We start from the raw sequence: 21,296 nt of genomic DNA, 5'->3' as shown, positions 1-21,296 counted from the left end.
TTTTCTGTTATAACAATTTTTGGTTCAAAACATAGATGCCCAAGAAAACGGCATATTTATAACCCCGAACAGCCCCAAAATTTCCAGAAAATTAGGGGAAAATTTTTACGCCATATGTACCGGTAATGGCACCCCCAAGCCCTACAACATAAAATGGTTTACTCCATCCGGGGAAGAGATGACCGACGAAAATAGAAAGTTAGCATATTTTTTAAATTTATTTATACTCAGTTTTTTTCCGGAGGCCTGCATACCCTGCTAATAAAATTTATCATCGGTCGGAGAATAATTTTTTAATACAAAATAGAACCGATTAATAGTTAGTGCGGTTAGAAAGCGGGGTTGTGACAAATTCCCCGATTATTTGGAGTATTGGGTTGTGCCAAATTCCCCGAATATTTGGAGGATTGAGTTGTGAAAATGCACTCTGATAGGTAGAATTTTACAATGGCCGTTTGGCACCACCTGAAATTTTCAATAAAACTTATGAAACATTGCCTTGTATTTAATCATATTCATTCATAAAAATGATATCCGAAAATTATATCAATTTTGTCAATAATGTTACTAGACTTTCTTACTGTCTAAAAAAATTCTTATTGTATACCAGGTGTCCATGTTTATCTAAGAGTTTGAGATATATTATTAAGGATATATTCAACTATATTGAATTTTTTTTAGCGGACTAAATTAAATATCATGGTGGAAAAATTTATATTATAAAATGAGATCTTAAATTTAGTATTTCATATTGAATAAGTACCTCCATTTTCGTGAATGACTGTTTGATCTGATTTTATCTTATGACAAGAGGACTGCATAAAATTCCTATTATGTCTCATCATTTTTTTATGCAAACATGGAAACTTAGTTTATAAATATTGTTCCGTCCGTTGCCCATTGTTTAATAATAATATATAAGATATTTGCCGGGTTTGGTACGGGTCCAGGTTCTAAATTTTAAAAGTACTAGGGTACAGTTCAGACAGGCAGAACTCAGATCCGTTTGGTCCAGGTCTGGTATATATAATTATTTTTTACTAGTTAATTACAAACAAGCTATTACTGGTAATAAATTTGGAAAAACGGTAATCAAGTTAGGACAGTTATCTTATAACATTAGAAGTAAAAACAAAAAAATTAAAAATTACTGAACCCGGTCTCGATACTAGTTTAGAAAAAAATTGGGTCCGCATTCATAAACTTAAATATTTTTTAATCCCAGATCAAGAGTCCAAGGTAGAGGTTTGCAATGGGCGGGTTTTTAGCCCACAAGCCCGCCCTTTCAATATTAAAAAAATTAAATCCGCCCGCCCAATCCGCCTATAGTTTTTAAAAGTTATACCCGACTGCCCACGCATGAGTCTAAAATTTTTTACCCGCACGCCCATTAGTCTCTAACCTGTCGCCCATTATATAAATTTTTTTTAACCCATACCGCCAATAAAATTATCAGCTCATTCTTTCAATTTTTTTAAAATTTAATTTAAAAAAATGATTCAGTTTCAGCTCTACATCCCTACAAAAATGTTTTACAATTTAGGAATTGCTATATTAAGCAAAAAAATATTCAATTTAAATTACAGGAATTTATTTAATTTAATAAAATGTCGCCCATTATATAAATTTTTTTTTAACCCATACCGCCAATAAAATTATCAGCTCATTCTTTCAATTTTTTTAAAATTTAATTTAAAAAAATGATTCAGTTTCAGCTCTACATCCCTACAAAAATGTTTTACAATTTAGGAATTGCTATATTAAGCAAAAAAATATTCAATTTAAATTACAGGAATTTATTTAAGTTAATAAAATGTCGCCCATTATATAAATTTTTTTTTAACCCATACCGCCAATAAAATTATCAGCTCATTCTTTCAATTTTTTTAAAATTTAATTTAAAAAAATGATTCAGTTTCAGCTCTACATCCCTACAAAAATGTTTTACAATTTAGGAATTGCTATATTAAGCAAAAAAATATTCAATTTAAATTACAGGAATTTATTTAATTTAATAAAATATTTATGTAAAAAATATAAATATAAAATTAATATTATTGATATTATTTCTAATTATAATGCAAATATAATAATGAATCTACATTTTTGGATTCATGCAATTTCCTTTTTGTTCTATAAACCTTTCAGCAATGTTAATTACTCGTTCAGAAGAAGCACTAGTTAACTTGAGGGATTTGATAAATCTTTTTCTTGTCCTTTCCACTTAAGTAGGATATCCATTTGAAGTATATCCTCCACTTAATTAGATATTTAAATAAAAAGTGAAACCATTAATAATAAATAAAAAAAAGAATTTAAATTAATTGTTTATATATGTAAACTTAAACTAAACCAAGTAGCCTTGAATCTCGCTAAATTATACAAAAACTCGCTACTTTAAGATTTAAATATTTTGTTATGTCATTAGGTAAGGTTGGCATTTAATTATATACCTATTGAATTCTCTTTTCTTTTAGAGACACAGGTAAAATCAGATTTTCACTCACGTTGATATTATATTCTTCCATGCAACTACATGTTTTCGATATCAACACATGCTCAGATATCGATTGGTATTAAAGATGTTGAATTTCATGGAGCATTTTTTTATTATTCACATAAATGATTATGAATAACAAATAAAAGTTGTTAATTTTTTAACCCGCCCGCCCGCGCATAGTTTAAATATTTTTCTTAACCCGTCCCACCGCCCACCCGTTCTCTAAAAAATTAAACCTGCTCGCCCGCACGCTCACTTAGATTGGTGGGCTAAATCCCGCCCAATGCAGACCTCTAGTCCAAGGCTTGGTTCAAAACCCAGAAAATTTATATTAAAAAAATTCTAAATTTTGAAATAAAGACATCTTTTAATAAACATAAATCCGACCTACCCGTCCTGCTCATATTTTATCACCCCGCCAATGTTTAAAACAATTTTTTACCCACCCGCCAATCGTTCACATTTCCCGGGGCTAAAAACCCTCCTCGAAAAACTTATTACCTTAAAAATTTTTTAAAAAGTTGCTTTAAATAAATGAATACAATGTGGAAAATATTATAATGCTCAAATTGCAATAGGTGTATACATTTCACAAGATGTACGACGGGACCTAATTTTTGAACTCTTAAAAAAATTGCTTTGTTATTTTTTGACCAATCTATTATTAATGAGAAAGGGGAAAAACAAAGATAAAATAAATAGTTTATTTATCTTTTCTTTAAATATAATATAAAAAGTAAAAATAAGACCAGGTTTGGTTTCTTGTAAATTTTAAAAAAAGGCTTTAGTTCTTGGATTTGTCCCCTTTCCTAGGATTTTTTTTCCAAACTGATAAATATCTTAAATTTAGATTGGATTGAGGTTTAGTTATTTGCGAAAAAAAAGTTAACGTCAATAAACTATTGATTATATTGAGTCTGACTACTAACATTATATCTTGTAAAATATATTGTTATTTATTTATTTTTTAATTCGGGACCATTATGATAATAATTTATTTCGCTTTGTTTTTACCCGTCCTCTTATTTGTCAACCAACACAAATTTATTGATTTATTACTATATCATATAAAATATCATTATTATTTTTTTGTTGGACTTGATATGAGTTATAGAACTTCCTTCCCTTCTCTTTTTTTCTTCAAAATTATCATTTTATTTATTTATATTATAGTTATTTGCTTTGCCATTGATGTGTTTCAAATTGAAATTATTAGATTAAAAACATGCACTGCACATTCTGTAATTATAACTTTGTAAAATAAATATATAATAGCATAAAATATCACGTAATAATAATATAAAACCCTTATATTATATAAACTTGGTTCGGTTCACCCCCTTCTTTTTTTTTCTTTTTTTTATATTTATTACGTTTTAAAAATCTATTTTAAAATTAAATATCATCATAAAAGGGTTTTAAAAAAACGAAGATTTGGCACTTACATGTCACTACCGTCTATATCAATTAAGTTTAACCTGGCACTATTTAAATTTTATTAACTTATAATATTTATAGGTAATCTTTATCAAATTTCTTTATCAGAACCGATCACTATGAGCCCAATATAGAGATCATAATGTTACTTAAATAAACAAAATAGTAAAAATCATTTCAGATATTGCGAAAATTAATTTTACCAATAAACAAGTTTTCATAAAAGTTTTTTTCTTTGATTTGCTCGTTGAGTTCTTATTATTTTTAGACTATCATAACCATCTCTTGGTTGATGCACACAATAGCTTATCTATAATTTGCTGGGTGGGGGGGGGTGTGTGGTCAAAATTAAAAATTATATAATATTTTATCTCATTTAGGTTAGATTTCGGTTGGTGCAAATGTCCCCTTGACCCCCTTCCCTTCCTAAATACGCTACTGATTTTATATAATATTTAACCTCGAATTAGTAGGACATTTTTGCCTTGTATTTGCAATGTTCCTACAAATTGGGAAAATCTTAGTCACATAATATCCTTTTTCGGGTAATCATCATTCAATTCATGAAAAGGAACAATATATTTTTAAATAAGACACTTATTTTTTTAGGAAAAACACTATTTGACTAAAAAAAACATTTTTCAAATTATTTTTAGGAATTACGCAGAACACACTGAAGAAAAGGCGCGTGTATACGTATACAACATAAGCCGAGAGGATGTGGGCGTATATACATGCGTGGCAGAAATCAGCGGCTCCAAACTTATGAAAACTATTGAACTCACTACTTACCGTAAAACAATACGCGAATAATAATTTAGAGCGTTATCTCTTCATTTGCATTTTTTTAATAAATAATTGGGCAATTTAAGAATTTAATTTTATTTTTGGGTTAAGAATCAATTAGTTGGAAAATAACGAAGGGTTTTTTTTAGATTTTTGTAATTTAAAAAAGATCTTTAATATCATAGTTTGCGAATTTTTCAAATATTATATAATTATAGTATATTTAATAAGTATTAACCTTATTTTTTTAATATTATAAATAAATATTTTTCTAATATTAGAAAAATTATTATTAATAAAATCTGGAACGAGAATAATTATAATATTAATATTAATGAAAGAGTTCCTTTATTGTGAAATTCTGAACCATTTAAAAAAATACATTATATTAATAAATAAAATGAAAATAAGCTAATTTCCCCCAGACCCAGATCTACAAATTTGATGATATCATTATGAAATGATTTAAAAAGTTGCATTCAATTTTTCCATTATAATTATAAAAATTCAATTCGAAAAAAGCGACACTTGTAGATTGTGTGTTTTTTTATTTTTTCTTATATTAAAGATTAAGTTTACATATACATTATATTACATAAATATAAACAATGTGAGTTCGAAAATTGAAATGAAAAAAAAAACGGAGAAGGGGAGGGATATATTAGGTAATTAAGATTAAAAGATAATAATATTTATGAGTTATAAAAAGTTGATTTTATCATTTATAAACGATTTATAAGCTTGTATTTATAGCTATTTTAAATGCCTGAAAAACATTTATACAAGGGTTTTGATAAAACGTATTGTCTTCCTTTTTTAAACAAATTTTTCAATATAGAAAGAAAAACAAGTTGTGACTTTCTTGATCAAATGTATTAAATTTCGAAACATTAAATTAACGTTATTATAAGAGAATTAAGTGTTTTTACCTTTAAACTTTAAAAATGTAATATATCGCATTTTATTTAGCCTATAACATAGTTTAACAATAACCCATATTATATGGGCGTTCTTAAGCCCAATTAGCTTCTTTTAAGCTCATTAGTTGCTCTTTTATGACTATTATCACTGAAGGAGAAGCTATACCAACAAATTAAGTCTAAAATAAAAGGATGAATAGATTAAAAGGGGTAAAAATACTAAAATAAAGTTGCTGTGGTTATTAAGAAAATATTGAATAATCAAAAAATCTTAAAATTGTTTTGTCAAATATATAATTATATAGCCATAAAAATGCTATGTAAAACAATTATTATTTCATTCAGAACCGATAGAATTTATACATGCCCCAGAAGAACAGGAGTTGGTAGTCAATACGACATCCAAGGTTTATTGTTCCGTTATAGGAGAACAACCTCTCGAAGTTACTTGGCCTCTTGTCGCCGGCAGTACAACACCCAGTTAGTATTTTAATTGATTAAGAAAAAGGGGGCTTTTCTAAAATAATACTTAGATAACATTATAAAATAATTTTTTTATAGTGAAATTAAATAGTATATATAAATTTGTTTGATACATATGCCCTAAACTTGAATTTAACTCTGTATTATTGAGTATTATGCTGAAAGAATGATGTTTATTAATTTTTTTAATTTGATCCACCTAAGATGATAGGGTGTTATTTCAAGAAGATGGGTTATTGATAAAATCAGTGCAGCCCTCGGATGGAGGCCAATACATATGCTTAGCAACCAGCACCGAGTTAGGAACTATGATGGAAAAACACATACGCGTCAATGTTACATGTAAAAAGAATTTTGGTCTTGAATTTAAAATAAGGCATAGCCAGGATTTTGCTAAGGGGGGGGGGGTGGCATGTTAGTTGTTGGTTTTTCGTTTAAATTTTATTGGAGCTCTTTAGGTCCACTTATTGTAGGCCTTTGGCTATTATATTTTTATAAAATTTTGAGTTTTCACTTTCTAAAAATTTTGAATTATAGTCGTTATTTTAAAAAGTTTTAACAAAAAAATTAATATAAGATCCTTACCAGATATTAATATGGCTTCTAGGCCTGTTAAAGCTAAGCTCGAAAACCAATATAATTATATATATTATTTATCAATTTATATTGATAATTTATACCTAAAACTTTTTATATATAGTATACTTAGATCAAACTAATCATCAATGATTTATTTACATTTTTATCCGAATAATTTGAAAAAGAAAAAGGAATGAAAACCATATTTTTAAAAATATAAATTAGCTCCTCCATTATGGGTCAATCCTCCTAGCGATGTTACTGCACATATCGGAACTAACATTAAAGTATTATGCCAGGCGGACGGTAAACCACAACCAGAAATAACCTTTTACAAGGTTATTTAAAAAATATATATCATGATTATCACAAAATTTGTACGGCCAGAAACCCCCCCCCCTCCCTATAAATCGAGCGCGGCAGCCTGTAAAAAAATTATTTCGGTTAAAGATCCGTCGGGCAGTATTCATCTCTAATGATATAACTAATAATATTTTACCAACAAACCCTTTTATTCTTTACATGGTTTATTTATCTAATAAGAGAAATGTGATAATGTTTATATTAATATACTAAAATTAAATATTTTTTTTTAATTAATAGAATTCTGTCAAAATATTTAATGATTCCAATTTCCGCATTAATCCAAGTGAAGGATATATGCTCATAAATGACATTAAGAAAAACGATGAAGGCTTTTACAAGTGCGAGGCGGTTAACAGACCAGGAACAATCATGTCTGATTTTAAAATCAATTTACTAGGTTTTTAATTTGAAAAATAAATAAACATTAGGTGAATAAAGAGTTCGATAGTTTCGCGAATAGTTGTATATAAAATGCTAATACAAATAGTTTTTTTTGTGTTTAGTATTTATTTGAATAATTCAGGGAGTATTTATATTTTAAATAATTATTACAAAGACATTTTTTTAATAAAAAATTAAATTATAAATATAGAATCTATTTCTTTAAATATTAATTTTATGATTGGAGTTAGAGACAAAAATCGAGATCTTATCTGTTTTAACTCTTTTATTAAAATAAACCAGGTTCATTCTGAAAATGAAACTGATGAAATAAATTTTTAAATATCTTCCTAAATCATGTTTATTCTATTATATTAATGTCTATAATATAATTTAAAAATAAAAAAAATACCTGCTATTTTTTTGATATTATGTTATTTTATTATTTATATAATTTTAAAAAAATGGTTAATAAAATATCATTAAATAAGAAAAAAATGTTATTGGTAATATAAAAATATATTTCTATTATTCGTCAAAGTATTTATATTTAAATACTTTTTTCAATCTTTTAGGGGGTATTTATATTTAAAATAAATTTTTTAAAGACACATTTATTCGAATGCATTTTGTGAAAATTCATCCCTGGGTGTATAATATTCCATTTTTTAATATTTGTGTAAAATATCTACTTTGAGTTCCTAGGGCTCATATTATAAAGGTTAATATATAATGAGTATATTTCGTAAGGCTAAATATTTTCAAATTAGATAGGGAAAGAGATTACTATAATTAAATGTCATTGATTATATGTTATATGTAAAGTTAATGACCAGTGTTTACAGTTTATTGAACACTAAAACATTTGGAAAAAATGAAACCCAAATTGTATCACGATTTTTTAAATATTAGAATAAAATGCCTACTTTACTTATTAGTTTACACCAGGTATACACTTATTAATAAATTCAATTAATCATTGATGTCCGAAAATACGAATCTAATAATAAATTGTTTCAATTTGATTCTTTTAAATGAATTGAACAATTTACTATTCATAATTATACCAATCAAATAAAAATAGTATATTTTACTATATACTTTTTGTACAAAAAAAATCGAATAAGAATAATTTACTATTCGATTCATATTTGAATAGGCTTATGTTGGAAGTTCAAATTAAAATATACTGATAGGTAATTCCATGATAAATCGACCAAAATAACGTGATTTTCGGACGACCATTTTTAAAATGGATGAAACTTGGCATGAAGGTTAAATAAATTGTATATTTTACACAAATCAAAATTTTAATGCTCTAGCTTAGATATATTCCGAGTAATGAGCCTTCAAAGTTCGATGATAGCCTTTTTCTCTTTTAACGATTTTAAAATACTCAAAATGTTTTTGGTTCAAAGTAACAAATTTTATATCATTTTGTAGACCTTAAAATTCTACTTAAGAAAATGAAAAATTATATAAAAAATATCTTAAACATCGTATTTCCGGTAAAACAGGAAAAAATTATTTTGAAATGCGCCTTATTTAAAATGATGAAACTCACGAAATGTGTTGGTATATTTAAGTGAAAATATTAATGGACAAAATTAGAATTTAAATTTTATTTTGTTTTTTTTATAATTTTAGCTATAGAAAAAGCAATTATAAAGGGCGCTATTTATAAAGTTAATCTTAATATATTTTATAAATAAAATATACATTTTATCGGAGATACGAACCCGGCAAATTTTTTGCCCGGGATCGGTTTAAGGTTAAAAAATAGGTCGGTTTGGGTTCGGTTCAGGGAAATATTTTTGAACCCGGGTTTGGTTCCGGGTTCAGCTCGGGTTTAAGAATTTTTGAATTGATAAAAAAAAATATTCTATATTTAAATCATAATTAAAAAACTAGACATAAATATAAATTTGGTATAAATAATAAAATTTCTATTTTATTTATGGGCAAAATATAGTTAAAAATACAAAGCATAGTCACGTATAAATTTAAAATTATTTATTTAGACGTATTTCTTTAAATTAACATTATCCAATATATTAATTTTTACTTTGACTTGTTCACTTTCATTTTCCTCTAATTCATAATCTTTGAGATTAAGTTAAAAATTAAAAATAAATGGCGTAAATGAATTAAATTGTTTAAAATTTATTAACAATCCAATAGGAATCTTTGAGAATAAATTTGAAAAAATTTATAAAGTAAATGAAATAAGTTGTTTAAAATTTATTAACAATTCACATAATTGGAAATTTGAAAATATTATAAAATGTCATAAATTATTAATATTTGTATTTACAATATACATATTAGAGGTGGGCGCGGGCCTAATTTTTCATTCACGGCCCGCCCGCTCACGGTGGAAATAAAAAAATATCACGCCCATTCACGCTTATCACTAAAAATTTCGACCCGACCCACCCGCTCACGACAAGCAATATTTTGATTCACGCCCGAAAATTCGGTGTTCTTAAATTTTTAGAAACTATTGCTATAATTTTACACCTTTTTGAATTCATTCTATTTATTTCTCTAATTTCATAATCCATATTAATAACAAAAAATAAATAGAATCTATAAATCGGAATTTATTTAGAAAAAGAAGAATGTCCATCTTTTTTTTTATTTCAATTGTATACTCCTTTCCTCTAATAAAGAGATTGGCTACAGAAAATAACCTTTCACTAGAAGCCGAACTTGTCGGGACTAATTTTCTCAAAAAAGGAAATGAATATTCCTGCTTCCAAAACTTCAAAATATTGTCTTGTTATTTATCTTATATGAATTTTTTAAGTTCATCCTCACAGCTTCCATCGGTGATGTTGTTGCTTCATCAGAATCATCTAGAAATTCTCTAAATTTTTTATTTAGAATATACGGTCTTTTATGAGTGTAGGATGAATTAGGAAAGTGATAGTTGGTATTGATCATTTAGAATATACGGTTTTTTATGAGTTTCGGATAAGTTAGGAAAGTTATAAATGATAGTTGGCATTGACTTATGCATATCATCTAATTTAATATCATTATCGTTTTCTTCTTTTATTAAAAACTTAAGTCTTTTGAAATATCTATTAAGCCTACCTTATGTAGCGGCTGCATAATAATCTTTTAAAAGAAATCTTGTTTTGTATTTTAAGGTTTTGTTTATTATTGTATCACGTTCAGAAGGTTAACAAAATTTTATTAATTTTTGTTTCCATAGACAAATTTCATTTATTGTGGGACGGGAATCTGCTCTCAGATTATCCGAGCATTCTTATAAATATTTATAAAAATTTATCTAACTCGCGTATGATGCTGATATCAATTGTGGCTAATCTATTTAATTCTTGCTTGCTAAACAAGTACACCTGTATTTCAGAATATGATTTTAAGAAACTCTGTATCATGATATATACAGAGTTCCATCTCGTTATTCTCGCTATTACATCTTGTTTAAGGGTGTGGCAGTTTGCTATTAGCTGTAGATTGTTCGAAATATTGTAATATTTTTCTACATCATTTATATTTAAGGCTATTTCAGTTATTGTCAAAAATATAATGCATATTATTTAGTATATGGCATATACATGCTAGCATTTCGCTATCTTTGAATGCACTTATAAGATTTGCTCCGTTATCACTCACGACTATACATTTATTTAAGTAATTTTCTACTTCTGTATATTCTCCTAAAATTGAATTGACTACACATATAATTTTGACGTTTTTTCATCCATTGCCTTTGTGGCCAAAACAAATGTTTTTAATTAAAATTCTTAATGATAATATGTCCTATAATGGTTAAAAAAAACTTAGATTTTTATAGTCATCCGTCCAAATATCAGTGATTATGGACAAGTAATTATTATTGATCATGCTTTTAATCTAAAATTTTATTTAATGGTATATTTTTGGACCTATAGTATTCATGAGAGATTTCAGGTTCACAACTTTTTTATTTTGCTATCCATATGTAACACTAATATCTCTTGGCCTAGCTTGTAAAATTCTTCACTTTCACAAATAAAATATAACTGACTTTTCTATAAAAAGTTTAAGCAAAATTTAGCATAAAGTCTCGCGATAAAAAACATCTAAACATAAAAAGAAAATAGAACTAACGAAATGATACCGGATGTTGTTTATAAAATGCGGAAATTTATAGTTTTCATAAATTATTCATTTTTAAAAAAGAACTAAATTAAATAAGAAAATGTATAATATAATTATAAAATTGCAAATTTATATTTATAAAAAAACAATTTTAAAAATTAAAATTTCCGTAATTCACGGGAAATTTATGATCACGCCCTGGGAAAATTTTGGGAAGGCCCGTCACGCCCAGCCACGCCTTGGAATTTAAAATTATTCACACTCACGCCCGTAATTTCACGGCCCGCGCCCACCTCTAATACATATATCTTATATTAATTTAAACAATACACTGAACCCAGTTCTGGGTTCAAATAAAATTCCCGGGTTCGGTTCGGGGTTTTGAAAATTTATAAACGGGGTTCAAGTTCGGTTAGGGTTCAGATTTTTTCCCAAAAATCCGGGTTTTCTTTTCCGGGTTCAGTTCGAAACCCTACATTTTATATTATATACAGAGTTGTTAAAATATAATTTTTAAATGGATCTGGATACAGATATATCGTCTAAAAATTATCTAGATACAGATACATCGGTTAAAAAGTTATCTAGATACCGATACAATTTTTATTATACTTTTAAGGTCTGCATAAATTTAATTAGGATTATATTGTTAAAATTTATGAAATGAGCTAAAAAGTTTATTGACTAGATATCACATTTATCAAAATATAACTAAAATAATGATTTTTAGATTTTAATATACTAATATATGATTAAGTGATTATGTTAATTTTATTTTATTATACTAATATATGATTTATGTTAATTTTATTTTATTATACTAATTTTAAAAATTTATTTTAGATTAATATTAATAATGAAGAAGAGGAAGATGTAATAATCAATGAAGCATCAACACAGACATTGTTTTTCCATGGTCAATTTATAGAGCATATTTTAAAATAATATCTAAAAATAAAAAAAACAAATCTCTGATAGTAAAAGGTTTGCCATGTCTTCCAAAAAATACGAAAATTTCAGTTAGCATTACCTCAACTTACAACATTGTTTAACATTTAAGGATGTAGATACCAGGGTTGTGCATTTGACCGGTCAAATACGTTTCGGTAAATTGACCGATATTTGACCGGTCAAATGTGGTCAAATTAAAATATATGTTTTTTTAAGTTAATATTAACTTTTATTTGAGTAAAATGAATCTATAATATTAATTTTTTAAATTCATTGTCATTCATTAACTAAGAGTCTTGTTCTGATTCATATTCAATATTAACATTTTCTATAATATTTTTTAATCAATTTTCCAGATGTCTCTTCAATCGATTTCTATTTTCATAAGAATATTAACCCAAATCGACCTATTTCTTTCTAAAGAAGAAGTAGAACTAGGAATTGTTAGTCTCTGGGCAGGGTAGACAATCTATTAACTTGAGGTCGGAATTGATTGTTTCTGGAAATTACTAATTTCCACATAATTTGCTATATTAAACATGCTGTTTTTGCTTCTGAAATTAATTAGGTAGACAATCTATTAACTTGAGGTCGGAATTGATTGTTTCTGGAAATTACTAATTTCCACATAATTTGCTATATTAAACATGCTGTTTTTGCTTCTGAAATTAATTATATCACTTAAAATATTTTGGTCATCACTACCTTGTAAAATAGCTAATACTTGAATTATATCACATACTTCATTAATTTCACTGCTATTGAGTTCTCCTCTTGATATTGTGGACCCAAATAAGCAAACATTGTGATCACATGTATTTACATCATTTTTCCCTTTTTTAAACATATTTTTATTTCATTTTTCCTTTAAATTTTTTAGAGCATTGGACCGTATTTGACAGGTCAAATACTCCTCCGGTCAATTGACTGAATTTGACTGGTCAATTGACACTTGCCAACCCTGGTAGATACTAAATAAATGTGTACAATTGTAATTTTAAATTTATAAGGCATCTAACACTGTTAATGAAAAAAACAATTAATACAAAGATTAGTTGATGAATTATCAAGGTCTTCAACTGATTGCAAACAAATAACCTGTGAAAAAAAACAAATAATTTAATATTCCAATTTTTTAGGTATCCCACACCACAGCAGCCGATATGATTGTTAATAATGATTTAAATTTTAATACTCAAACTCAACAAATTTTAGAATAATTTTTCCAAAAATGAAAGTCGAGATATTGAAAATAAAAATGGCAGATTTCTTGAGATGGATTGTAATATCAAAATTTGTCTGGTTTATTGATAAACTTGCACACAATATTTAATGATATTTATATATATATATATTTTATTATAGTAGTCTTAATATTTTTTAATATATATATATTTAAATTATATGCTCATATGAAATAAATAAATTTTGCATTCAATTATTTTTATTTGTAATGTAAAAAAGCGTTAAATAAAAGTATATCAAAATTTATCTTAAAAGTATCGAAAAACAGATATAGATACCTCTAAGATAATATCTAGATAAAGATACTTTAAACAAAATCTATCTAGATCAGATACCACTTTTTTATATCTAGATACTTTAATAACTTGATTATAACCATTAATATAAAATTATTATATACACTAGATATTTTTATAACCCAATAAAAAGAAAATATATTACAATTATCTTTATGGATATCGCCCTCTATAATTGCTTTATTTGTTTCTAAAATTAAAAAAATAAATAAAATTTTAATTCTTATTTCTCCATTAATACTTTTTTTACTTAAATATTTAAAAATATTGATAATAAACATATTTGACAAGTTTCATCGTTTCAATAAAGGCCCTTTAAAATTGATTTTTCTATTTCTATTTTTAAAATTTAAAATTATAAAATACTAAATAAATTTTAATTTTTTTTCCTCCATTAATATTTTTATTTAAGTATATAAATATATTGGTAATAAGCACATTTCATTTAAAATAATTTTTATTTTCTGGAGAAATTTAAGGGCTACAAAATGATATAAATTTGTTACTTTAGACCAAATACATTTTGAGTATTTTAAAATTCGTTAAAAGAGGAAAAGGCTTTGAAGGCACATAATTCGGGATATATTTGAGCTAGGGCATTTAAATTTATATAAAATATACAATCTCTTTAACTTTTATGCCAAGTTTCATTCATTTTAAAAATGATGGTGGAATTACCCTGATTAAGCTTGGAAACGAGTAAGCAAAATAACCCTTTTTCGTAATCTTTTAATACCAAAGATTTTTAAATTGTTTATTTTATTAATTTTGTATTAGTATTTACAGTTAGGAATATGATTAAAGGCGAATTCAGTGGCCTATGGATAGTGTTGTAACGGCTCGATTGTTAAAAATGGCTCAACATTTAACCAAAAAATATTATGCAAGCCTCGAGATTTCGTTAATAGATGTCTAAACCTTTGCCATCTATGAGCAAAATTTCCAGGTTTGCCTACTATTTTGGCTAAGGTTAGTCGTTTCAAAAAATCTAGTCATTTAACAACAGTAGCTATGGGAAAGAGAAAACTATGTCCATAACACGCTTAAAATATTTTCTATTTGAGAGAATTTTAAAATTAATTAAATTGATTTTCGCACGCTTAAACGATATTAGCTAGCCATATCATTTTTTAGAAAAATAACTCATTTTTTAAAGATCCTTTAAATTTTATATTCATAAGATTATATATCTAATTAATATTTAAAAAAATCCAGAACCTCCTATTATCAAAAGATTTGATAATCATACAGTTAAACAAAACGAAAATCTTACTGTGGAATGTATGGCTGAAGGTGATCCGTCTCCTACAATCCATATCGTTAAAGAATCAAATGATCAAAAATCACAAATACTCGATGAAGTAGAGTTAAATTTAAAAAATAATTTTTAATAAAAAGCTGGATTTTAAAGTCTTTTTTTTACATTTTGAAATATGAATTTTGTGGTTTTGAATTATCTAAAAAACTATAGTTATATTTAGGTTTATAATAATAATATTGCCTAATACTAGAAATTTGACCGAATAGTAAAAAATTTAAGTTTTTTGAAAATTCCAATTTTATTTATTTTTGATTTTGTACACAACGAAATTTTTTGTTTCCCAAACATCACAAATTATTTTTATTAAAAAAAGAGAATAATTTTTTTATTAAAATTTATTTTTACAAATCTTTTTTAACAGTAAAATATATTTTTTTAAGAACAATTCCAGGGTATCATTCGAATCATTCCTTCTCTCTTCTCAAATAGTCAATGCGATTTTAATCATAAAAAATGTATCCAGGTCAGATGCCGGTACCTATTCATGTGTAGCTGAAAACAACGCGGGAAATAGTAGGCAAAACAACTTAGTGACTGTTCAATGTAAATATAATATTTTCTTATAATTTGGCTGTATAAGGAAGTTTTTTTTTATCTAATTGATATGTCGTCGTTGGTTAATTATAATTATACCATGAAATAACATTTCAACAAAATTGAATGGTCATTTGAGGCCAAGGAGATTTAAAATTTTTTTTTGATTTGGATTAGGAGGTTCTCTTAACTTCTAATTTAATCCTTGAGAAAGCAGGTGAAAAAAAATTAGCGACTGGTGAAATATTTACCCCAAATTAGGGATTGCAGATTTAAATGAAACTGTTTTAAATCGCGATTTAAACAACCCGATTATTTTGAAAAAATGGCTGTCAAGCCCTCCAACAACACTAAGTCTACATTTAGAATAATTTTATACATATAATGAATTTAAACTTTCTATTAAATTTTTTTTATTTCTAAAATATTATACAAGACGCTCCGATAATCGACAAATTAATTAGCAGGAGCGTATATTTTTTATGGGCAGGTCATTCCATAAATCTTACCTGTAAAGCTGATTCAAACCCAATGTCCATCTTTAGGTGGTATTTTAGAGACAGAGATCTAACTACCTATTCCTCGAAAATTTATTATGATCCTATAGATGGAATATCTAACTTTTTGGTAGGTTCCTTTGCAAAAAATTCTATTTTGTAAATCTTTAATTAGTCAAAAATATAAAATAGATGGCCCTCTTAATTTATTTTTATCTAGTCATGTATGATTTGTTTATCATGTAAAAATATCTACATCCAATAGGTAGAACATAATCCCCGTATTTATGGGGATGGATGGAGGTGCGAAGCTTCCAATATTTACGGCACGGATCGACATGAATTTATTATCAAAGAAGCTGGTAAAATATTTTTCTTCATTATTAAATATTACATTTTTTGTTAAAATAGGAAAAAATACAAAATTCAGTGACGTTGTCTTTTTAGCAGGCTTAGTAACTACTAAACTACAAAAATAAATGACGCCATTGAATATATAAATGAGAGATCGAAACAAGGCTCTGTTATATATATATATTAATAATTTCAAAATATTACACATCAAGTACCACCATCTCCACCTTCCACTGTTCGCTTTACACACGTAACCCCAACTACCGTCAATTTCCAAGTATCCGAAAATGAATTATTTCACGACGATTTAAATCCAATCCTCAATGTCACGGATATATACGTCAAATTTAAAACTTTCAATCAGGCACCTAATGATATTACGAAAAACGATCAGATCAAAAAATTTATGATTGGTCAGTTTTATTTTTGTAAACTGTTTTTAGGCGTTTTTTTAAAAAATATATCTTTTAGTTCTAGGGGTTTTAAAGATTGAAGCTACATTCAAAGCTAATTTACTTTTCTTAAGCAATAATGTAATAGGATATAACTGTCTATCATAAAACTTAGGACAGCTGCATCTTAACACATTATTCATTACTAAAAGTAAACCAACTTTGGACGTAGAATTTATAACAAACTCTGACTTCAATCAAATTTCGAAAAATAAAACGCGTTCGATAAAAATTATGAAAATATAATTTGTGATTATTTTTATTAAAAATATTCCAATCCTTGCTTATCTAAAAAAAATCCTTTATGTCAGTTAGATAATGCGATAAAATCTTTTCCAATCGTGCATATTTAGTAGGCTTCCAAGATATTTATTATCAATAATATACAATATATCGTATCTTACCAAGAATTATCATTATTAATAAATACGATAAAGGTGGTCCCTACATCATAGACAACTTACGGGCTGATACCGATTATATTTTCACGCTATACTTCGGAAACGAAGTAGGAAACGGCAAGGAATCAAAAGATTTTCACGTAAAAACCTCAAAAGAAAGGGTTCCTTTTTCTCCAACAATTGTTTCTCCCCCTAAGACAAGTAAGGAAGAACTGGGTTACGATTTGATATGGAAAGAACCCTTAGATGGTGGTAAACCGGTCTTAGACTATGAAATTAAATGGATCCAGGTATTCATTTCACTCACTTAATGTGGAAATTAATGACAATTTGAAGTTTTCTTTGAACAATTATTATATATTTTTTAAATATACTAATAAATATAAAATAGGTTTACTTCTTATTCTATATTTTTAGGGTACATCATCTAAAAACTCCACTAAATTCAAGCCTCATAAGTCAAAAGTTTACCAAATTGAATGGATAAAAGCACCCATAAACCATTTTCGTATCAAATATTTGCTGCCAGATTCGATTTACAAAATAGAAATTAGAGCAAGAAATTTAATAGGCCTAAGCCTGCCAGATAGTATTGTCATCAGAATCATGTCAGGTTTGTTAAATATAATAGTTATTTTGTTTATTTATGCTTTATAAATGAATTTTATTTCTATCTTGGCAATAAACTACAAAAAAATATTATTGATTTAATTTGTATTTGTGTCTTATTGGGATATGGAATTCGGAAACTTTTAATTTTAAATATTTTATTCAGGGCGATTTATTTGACCAGAAATGTATTCCAACATGCGTAAGGTACCTCCTAAGAATTTCCGCATTTTAACTTTTAAACTTTCTTACACTTTAATGGCGGTAATAATCACAAATTCATTAGGTGGGTACACACACGTTGGAATGCATTTCCCATCAAATCAGATTTATCAAATTTAAAAATCGCCCCGAGAAAATGATTATTAAAAAATTCCGAATCCCCCCAAATTCCACCTTCTAAACTTTAAATTTTCAAATACCCTTACAGATCAAATATCTGCACCCTTAGGCCCGGGTGATTACAATCCCAGTCACAGGGGACTGACTAAAATAGCTTGGATGGCACTGATTATTTTGATTTGCCTACTGGCCCTCTTACTCGTGGATTTATATTGTTACTGCAACAACAAGTGCGGGCTCATCATGTTCCTTTCTATCAAATTTAGGGGCAAAAATTACGTGCGAGAGAACGGGGGAATTGATCTGAAATCGCCCAAGGATATCGACAAAAATGACTCATCAACCATATCCTCTACCAATAGACACGCCTTAAATAATCACGGGTTTCACAATATACCTTATTATCCTTAAAATATAATCCCCCTCTCTCTCAACTTTTAATATGTAATGAGAGTTTAATTTTAAGAATAGAGAATTTCAAATTTTTCAATCTATAGGTATAGCGAAAAAATTTGCCTTAAATTTAATATCCATAACATTATAAATATCAGAGACCTGCAGATGTACCATTTGTACGGCCCGGCCCAGCCCAGATTAAAAAATTTTCGGCCTCGCCCGGATTTTTTTTCAAAAATTTTGGAATTTTTTTAAAATTATATTCGACCTGGTTTATACGAAAAATTTATTATTTCGTATTTTATCATATTTTTCTGCGAGTATTATCATTTAATAAGCAATTATATTAGCTAATGTTGTTAAACGGCTCGTTTTGAGCCGATTTTTAAAAACGGCTAACTCAATATTTTCGCCAAAAAAATATTGACTAAGCCTCGAAATTTCGATACTATATGTCTAGACCTTTGCTTCTTCTAAGAGCAAAATTTTCAGGCTTGTATAATATTTTTCTGGATAAAACACTGAGTTAGCCGTTTTTAAAAATCGGCTCAAAACGAGCCGTTTAACAACACTAATTTTATCTTATTCTAAACAAATATTTAGTATATTACAAATTGATACAAAAAATTTGTGTAATAATATTTTGAGAATATACTATGTATTTATAAAAAAAATAAAAATGTTATTTTAATTAATAAAAAATATAACATATATTATATATTATATAATAATGTATTTAATCCTTTGCGTATTTATTCCATGGCAGGAAAACTATAATTTTATTATGTAATAGATACTATGAAATATTAAATGCGTGATTTTTAATATTATTTATTTACTCACACAAAACCGGGGTTTAAAAACACACATTTCAATTTCACTATATTAAATTCACATTAAACATCACGATATTTATAATAATAAATATTATATTTATTTTGTCACTTCACTTAAATTAGTAATAATCACTTGCAACCTTTGAACGAGGAAAAACCATTTGAAAATTATATGCCTGCTTTATCCGAATTTTCTGAAAATGCACCCATGATTTCGACACCATTATCTCAAGTTTAAATTTCTTATAGTAGTTGTTATATACACTTCTCGACTCTAAATATTTTACCTCCATTATCATAAATTTTTTAAAAAAATATATTTTTTGGATAAAGAATGAAGCTTAAATCAAAGAAAATGGACATGAAGATTCATTAAAGTATTGGATATAAATATAGCATTTTATTTTGTATATACACAACTTCACAAGGAAAAAAAAATCTTAGAAATAATCTTTCGCCATTCCATAAATTATACTCTTTTTAAAACTTATTTTAAATTTTTTCGTGTTTTTAACAAAAAATATATATATTTATTAACGTATACAAAAAATCTGCTTCATAGATCATCATATTAAAATCATAGCATTTTTTTTTTATTTAAAAACGCTTATAACTTTGCCTGCTTATGTCCACTTTCTACACATGTGAAATTTTTAATTTTTAAAAAATTACCAATTAACTAGTATTTTTTTTAAAACTACATTCTAATAATCATTGTATTTATATGCTCAAATAGTTTTTGTACTATAATATTCATTCGTATTTTATATTATGTACTATATATTTAATAATTTAACCAAAAAATTATTTGTACACATTTAGAAATATCAATTTTTAATATTATTTTTATAAAAAAAATTTTTGTATAAATTTTATTTTATTAAATAAAAAAAATTAAGATAAATGTTTGTTTATATGATGCTTACCTTTAATATTTTAAATTAATATAGGATAATCCTAATTTAGAGAAATTAAATTATGAGTTGAAAATATGTCATTAGAAACATGCAACTTATGAATGTTTTATGTTTATCATATTAAAAACTTGCTTTATGTTGAATTAAAAGTATAACGATTCCTATAACTTTTGTTATAAAGTTTGATTTTTTTGTCCCAAGTTAGACTTAATAGGAAATTTGAACGATGGATTTCTATAAAGATCTTCGGAGCAGATACCAATTGACGGAAATCTTATGATATTTCTTTCCCGATAAAAATGATAAATTTAAATTGGTGAATATTCATTTTTATTGTGGACAATTCCATTTTTCCAATAAAATATTTTTTAAATTTATACATTCCCTACACGAGGAAATATTTGATCTGAACGGGTATGTAGTTATGATTTTATATTAAAAGGGATCCATCATATAGATGGGGTGAATGATATTGGTATGCCAGCCTCTTTGAAATGTAAAAGAATTAGTAAATAAATTTTAAAAACACGATTTTTAGAAATGAAAATTTATATTAATTTTTTTTTTCAAGTTAGTTTAG

General features: G+C 26.5%; 1 protein-coding gene across 1 annotated transcript in view; it reads left to right on the top strand.

The window, feature by feature from the left end:
* LOC135929598 (fasciclin-2-like) overlaps window positions 1-20,412 on the top strand; it is a 32,852-nt gene extending 12,440 nt beyond the window's left edge. Inside the window, exons 2-17 of the mRNA XM_065466254.1 lie at window positions 36-198; window positions 4,594-4,730; window positions 5,989-6,123; window positions 6,331-6,468; window positions 6,931-7,043; window positions 7,309-7,468; window positions 15,273-15,418; window positions 15,759-15,921; window positions 16,349-16,543; window positions 16,679-16,771; window positions 16,976-17,176; window positions 17,653-17,906; window positions 18,034-18,229; window positions 18,656-18,950; window positions 19,923-20,031; window positions 20,133-20,412. Coding sequence (XP_065322326.1) covers window positions 36-198; window positions 4,594-4,730; window positions 5,989-6,123; window positions 6,331-6,468; window positions 6,931-7,043; window positions 7,309-7,468; window positions 15,273-15,418; window positions 15,759-15,921; window positions 16,349-16,543; window positions 16,679-16,771; window positions 16,976-17,176; window positions 17,653-17,906; window positions 18,034-18,229; window positions 18,656-18,950; window positions 19,923-20,031; window positions 20,133-20,144 — 2,510 coding nt within the window. The 3' untranslated portion in view covers window positions 20,145-20,412. The remainder of the gene's footprint in view (window positions 1-35; window positions 199-4,593; window positions 4,731-5,988; window positions 6,124-6,330; window positions 6,469-6,930; window positions 7,044-7,308; window positions 7,469-15,272; window positions 15,419-15,758; window positions 15,922-16,348; window positions 16,544-16,678; window positions 16,772-16,975; window positions 17,177-17,652; window positions 17,907-18,033; window positions 18,230-18,655; window positions 18,951-19,922; window positions 20,032-20,132) is intronic.
* Window positions 20,413-21,296: the final 884 nt, after the last annotated feature.

This window comes from Gordionus sp. m RMFG-2023, chromosome 5 (assembly GCF_954871325.1).
Source record: "Gordionus sp. m RMFG-2023 chromosome 5, tfGorSpeb1-WG-v2, whole genome shotgun sequence".
In the NCBI taxonomy this organism is placed as follows: Eukaryota; Metazoa; Nematomorpha; class Gordioida; order Chordodea; family Parachordodidae; genus Gordionus; species Gordionus sp. m RMFG-2023.
This window is presented reverse-complemented; position numbering and strand designations above follow the sequence as displayed.